Source organism: Atta cephalotes, assembly GCF_000143395.1.
Source record: "Atta cephalotes unplaced genomic scaffold scaffold00031, whole genome shotgun sequence".
Lineage (NCBI taxonomy): Eukaryota > Metazoa > Arthropoda > Insecta > Hymenoptera > Formicidae > Atta > Atta cephalotes.
This window is the reverse complement of record NW_012130095.1, coordinates 26,843-30,010: the sequence shown is the minus strand read 5'-3', so window position 1 is coordinate 30,010 and position 3,168 is coordinate 26,843. Positions and strand designations below refer to the sequence as shown.

Sequence of the window (3,168 nt, the reverse complement as noted above, 5' to 3'; positions counted from 1 at the left end):
TATATATATATATATATATATATATATATATATATATATATATACATATAGTATACATATATACCTGTTGTAAATCGTTGTACATATCGTTTGTAGCGCGAACGGTGAAGCTAAGGTAATACGTTATAGCTTAAGGAAAACCTCGACTCCACGCTAAGAATTCCAAATATCCGAAGCTTATATATAACGCCGTTTCCGGAGATTTACGATATCGCCGTCATGCGAGAGACACATATAGTATAGTATACGCGGCGGCACCTGCTCGCGTCCGGAACACAAATGCAAACTCGCCCTCGCAATGAGTTGCGTACAAACACGTGCGCGCACCCGAGACCGTTCGAGACTTCACCCCGGAAATGCATTGAGTCACAAAAGTCTCCACGTACGCCTGAAGAAGCTTCAAGAAAATGTCGAAACTAATAAAAAATCTTGCATTTTTGAAGTATCTATTCAACAATGTGAAAGTCTTTCGGAAAAAACACATTGAGCTCGGAATTATGTGAAATTAAAATATATATTGTTATTTTTACATTTCTGCCAACTTTTTGTCTATAAACTCTATATATATGCGTATATTTGCTTGTTTTATATGTAAATGTGTATTTCTTATGTGTGCGAAAGTTCTTGTGAATGTTTTATAAAATGTTTACAGTTTTGTTATTTCTATTCATATGTCATTCAATAGGAAAAGTTATTCAATTTGACAGAAGAAATTTATTATATTATCAATTTTGCATATTTTTGGAGTAAGACGTTCTCCATACAGATATGCAGAATTAAAATATTTAAATACTTGCGATACTTCCACTTTTAACTTGTCATAATTCTCACTATCTTCCTGAGTTCCTCAAATAAACAGCAGTGTTGCATATAATGCTAATTTTATTTCGTTATGTATCTCGATATTTTTTTCGGGAATGTCTTGTAAATATGCGCGATTGTACAGTTATTATTCATATCACACATTATGTACACACAATATAAATAAAAGAGTAAACAATATAAATAAATATAAAAATATAAATATATATGTATACAGAACGGATAATATATACAGAGCATGAGTGATGTAAATTAATGTTGCTCATATTTGTTAAAACGCGAGTCTTGTGAATTATTAATGAAATATTATTAGTTTCTACGATGGCGATCAGTCGCTGGTGATAAATATGGAATCGCTACGATTAATACAATACGTGGCAATATTAAAATTATTCGCCAAACTAATCTTATGGCTTATTATTAAAATTAGAATAATCTCGCAGGAAATACATTTGCAATAGAAATGCCACGATATCCAAAAACAAAGTTCATTAAATTAGACCAAGAATTTGTTAAAAATTTTCATTTCAAGAATATATACATATAGATGATTTTTAATTTCAATGCAAATTTTTCATCGATATCATTCTAATCGACTCGACCTGCGAATATAGCAGAATTATAATCTGAGATAATGAGTCGATATTTTCGCACGAAAATATGCTCCGACTTTTGCAATCATTTAATATAATTGAAAATTATTCTGTGGTTGATTAATTATATTATGATGCTTATACTATTTATATGAAACGGAAAAAATCGTTGTAAAATAATATTTGCGTGGACTAATATAATTTTTACTTTGAAAAATCCGCTAGGAATTAATATCTAATATTTCATTTATAATATTATATTCAATTTTGAATTATTTTGATAAGTCATTTCGGCTGTAATGAAATCGCTTATAATTTAGCCGCTCGGAATAATCCTTCGCTGTTAACATAAATCTGCACAAATTTTGTCAGCTTCTATCGCGCTAACATGAGGTATCATCTCCGTTATCATCGAAAGATTAATCCGAGAGTGTGACCGTATGTTTTCTCAAAATTGTCCAACGAATGTTTTTGTTACCGGTAACTGTCGAAAGTTGAATTTGAATTTTTTGAAACGGCCTGTTCTCACGTGAATCGCTTGACCGGAAATTAAAAAATGTTCACAGACGCATGGCTGGCAAACTCTGTGGTCCTACGTCAAGCAAAGCGTCGCCTGCCTCTACCCCCATTCCATTAGGTACTGCCAAACACAAGATTCTAAAAAGTAATGACAAATACTACACGTATTTACACACATTTGCGCACGCGCGCGCACACGCGCACACACACACACACACACACACACACACACACACACACACACATACACACATACATACACGCACGTACGTTTCGCGTACTGACACACACGAAATCTTCGGCAGAAGTATCTCGCGCGAAAAAGTGCTCGCCTTCCTGCAAAAGCATTCGCTCTCAAGCAAACAGGAACGAAGGAACGGCAAGGAAAGAAACGGGTAAACGCGTAAATATAAAAGCAAGAGAAAGAGAGAGAAAATGTAGGGCACGTTTAAAAAAATGAAATTGATAAGGAAATTGAGCATCAAGATTTAATGATGATTCTTCGATGTGGAAGCCGAGTACTACCCCATGTTCTCTCTCTTTCTGTTCTTACTTTATCTTCTTCTCATTCGCGTAGAGATAGACAGATTTCTGTATTCCTCTGTCATTACTTTGAAAAACAACTCTAAAAAATGAAGATGAGTGCACATCCGAATCTATGATGTTTAATGGCAAGGCTATTTATTGTATCAAAAAATTAATTATGATATCAAATCCATATTACTTTTTGTAAAATGTAAAAGTAATCTCAGACAAACAAAAATGTAGAAATAACAAGGAATGAAAATGTACATATATCGAAGCAAGAAAAAAAAGAGAGAAAATACTAAAAGATATTAATACAATGTTAGACGGCTACTGTACCATCGAAAAAACACTTTAATTATGGGTAAAAAATAATAATATTTCACGATACATTACTCGAAAGTAAATTAAACAGTTGATGCAGGGAAATAATATTTCCTGATTGATTTTATTGTTATATTATTATATATAAATGCACGTTTTGATTAAATTTTTTATAAATTAATATTATTTAAAAAATGACATTACTTAATAGTCCAAAATATTGGAATCTCGTGATAAAAGAGCTAGCCTTGCCACTAGCTATCAGTCATTATTGCCTATCGCGAAAATATAGATATAATTAACAAGGAAATTTTGCCGAGATAATCTTACCCTTTCGTTATAATATATATATATATATATATATATATATATATATATATATATA

At 31.8% G+C, this 3,168-nt stretch overlaps 1 protein-coding gene across 1 annotated transcript in view; it reads left to right on the top strand.

Annotated features, from left to right (window-relative positions):
- The window catches only part of LOC105621008 (RNA-binding protein Musashi homolog Rbp6), a 339,167-nt gene that overhangs the window by 311,675 nt on the left and 24,324 nt on the right, over positions 1-3,168 (top strand). Inside the window, exon 9 of the mRNA XM_012202485.1 lies at positions 1,982-2,079. Coding sequence (XP_012057875.1) covers positions 1,982-2,079 — 98 coding nt within the window. The remainder of the gene's footprint in view (positions 1-1,981; positions 2,080-3,168) is intronic.